Source organism: Alosa pseudoharengus, unplaced genomic scaffold (genome assembly GCF_046254945.1).
Source record: "Alosa pseudoharengus isolate Yale_2024_CS ecotype anadromous, Long Island Sound unplaced genomic scaffold, YU_APseudo_1.1 YU_APseudo_1.1_scf_18, whole genome shotgun sequence".
In the NCBI taxonomy this organism is placed as follows: Eukaryota; Metazoa; Chordata; class Actinopteri; order Clupeiformes; family Clupeidae; genus Alosa; species Alosa pseudoharengus.
This window is the reverse complement of record NW_027468650.1, coordinates 30,998,845-31,001,344: the sequence shown is the minus strand read 5'-3', so window position 1 is coordinate 31,001,344 and position 2,500 is coordinate 30,998,845. Positions and strand designations below refer to the sequence as shown.

The 2,500-nt window shown below is 45.7% G+C and overlaps 1 protein-coding gene across 2 annotated transcripts in view; it reads right to left on the bottom strand.

Annotated features, from left to right (window-relative positions):
• Nucleotides 1-2,500, bottom strand: part of prex2 (phosphatidylinositol-3,4,5-trisphosphate-dependent Rac exchange factor 2) — a 140,742-nt gene that overhangs the window by 70,975 nt on the left and 67,267 nt on the right. For both annotated transcript variants that reach the window (XM_076290911.1, XM_076290912.1), the window contains exon 22: nt 1,997-2,181. In XM_076290911.1, the coding sequence (XP_076147026.1) occupies nt 1,997-2,181 (185 nt within the window). The remainder of the gene's footprint in view (nt 1-1,996; nt 2,182-2,500) is intronic.

The window sequence follows — 2,500 nt, the reverse complement described above, 5'->3', positions numbered from 1 at the left end:
TAAAAATAAACGTAAACAGGCCCATAGAGCAGACGGGTTGGGGATGCATGTCCCTCTAGGGTGCATCTACAAGACACAGAAAAAGACTCTCAGTCTCCCATTCAGATATAGACCAACCCCACGCTTGGTTAGCTTCACTGTGATTGCATTTGAGAATGACTAATTAAAGGTAATGAATATACACAAAACAACTTCATTGTTGGTCCTGGTTGTTTTAAATAGAAGCACTTGTCTTTAATTTCACAGAAAGTCAAGAGAGGCCAAAAAAGCACTGATGTGTCATCATTTCTGTTGGTACTGTAGGGCTAATGTTTGCTGTCGTAAACGCCGGGAGGACCAATGAGGGCATGTGAGGCGGCCGGGCCAAGCGCAACATTTCATTAGCCTGGCTCAGCCTGCGCCACGCATTCCCACTTTATTTAGTTCCTTATTAGAGTGAGGCTCATAAAGCAGAATAGACTGGGAATGAGGGCCGGCGCATAAACACAGAGTTTATCACCTGCCCTACACACTGATGGCCGCACTCACACATGTGTATATCTTGGTGTGTTTGTGTTTGTGGGGATGTATTGGTGTGTTTATGTCTAGGGCTGAGTATGTTTTTTTTATGTGTCTGTATATATATATATATATATGTGTGTGTGTGTGTTAGTGTGGAGCCTCTTATAAGCAAATGTTTGAGGGTTGGGACGAAACCAATGGAATTAAGAACATGGGCTCCTTGGTCCCATGTTAGATACTAGTGTGCACAGCTCTAAACAGAAACAGACACACACACACAAACACCTCATGAACACTATTACTATATACAGTACATGCTTGTTTCTTGGGCCTTTTCTGTGTATTTACTGTGTTTTTTTTAAATGTTCTGATTTCAAGAAGAGGTGGGGAAGATAAAGTCCATATCAATGCAGTCTACAGTATATCAATGCAGAACTGATGACACAGGAGTGCTTCGTTGAATTCTACCTTTTCATACTAAACTCCATACTTCCGCATGTGCTTTTTCAGTCGATCACATACAACATGCTGCAGCAGGAAATCTCATTCAATGACACACTATGGATGTGGGTGATATGACGGAGAACATTTTTTTTTAATTGACCTAGACTAAGAGAGGGGGGGGGGGCAGAATAACACAGGACTGAGGGTAGAGGTCTGCACTCCCGCGGTAGACCAGCAGGATCCGCGGGTCCCGACGCAAAAGAGTGCGGCGCGGGACAACTTTTGAAAGCTCTTTGCGGGAGCGGGCGGGATAAGAGAGGTGCGTTCGCAGGTGCGGGACAAACCGATGATTCACTGCACTCCCGCAAATTAAATATGTGTGTAAAATTAAATATGGAAATGATTAAAGTACTGTTCATAACTATAGTTCAGCTGGATGTTCTGTTAGGCAACATTAAAAAACGGGGTTTAAGCATAACTGACGGATAGCAGGCCTATAGCCTATATTGTCGTTTACGTGGGTTCAATTTGTTCCTGCTGCTCATTGTCAAAACTCAAAAATCGAGGCCCCAGCAGTGGCGCGACTGGCTGGGGCACCGCACCGTACGCCGGCGACCCGGGTTCGATTCCCGCCCCGTGGTCCTCTCCGGATCCCACCCCGACTCTCTCTCCCACTCACTTCCTGTCAGTCTCCACTGTCCTATCTAATTAAAGGCATAAAAAGCCCAAAAAATATACAAAAAAAAAAAAAAAAAAAAAAAAAAAAATTCGAAAGCATGACAGAGGAAGAGGGCACCAGACTAGGCCTACTTCAGTTGTTAGCCTACATTCAGAACCAAGAAACTGACATCTGGAGTCTTTCTCAGGTGTGTGTGCTCCTTTCGTGAGACAGAAAGAAAAACTGAATAGGCTATCCCTCCTGCATGCGGGCGCGAGCGGGACATCATGTTACAGATGCGGGCGGGAGCGGGACTAAAAATGACACATTAATGCGGGAGCGGGCAGGAAAAATCAGTCCCGCGCAGACCTCTAACTGAGGGTCTGTCCTTACCTTGGCTGTGAGGCTAAAGAAGCCTTTGGGCTCCACCATCTTCTCCAGGACGTGACACTTGATCCCCGCCGTGCTGTCGTACTCGTACACCACCCCGTACTCCAGGTGCACGTTGTCCACCGTCAGGCTCACGTGGTCCTTCTTGCCGTCGATCAGAGCCATGGTGTTGAACTTATCCATGACCTCTGGAATACACAACACTCTTTGTTACAAAGCTTGTGTGTTCCAAAACAGAGAGTGTATTAGTGATCATCACACACACATACAGTCACGCTTGTGTGTTTCAAAACAGAGAGTGTATTAATGATCATCATACACACACGGTCATGCTTGTGTGTTCCAAAACAGAGATGTACTAGCAGGAAGGGCTTGCGGCGTTCAATTATCCCTTTGGGCTCGTCCCCAGAAAATATTGTCGTACAATTCACTGCCCTACAGCTGACAAAATGGACATGATCCTATTATGCTATATGCTACATGTATGATACAGGGGACCAATGGGAG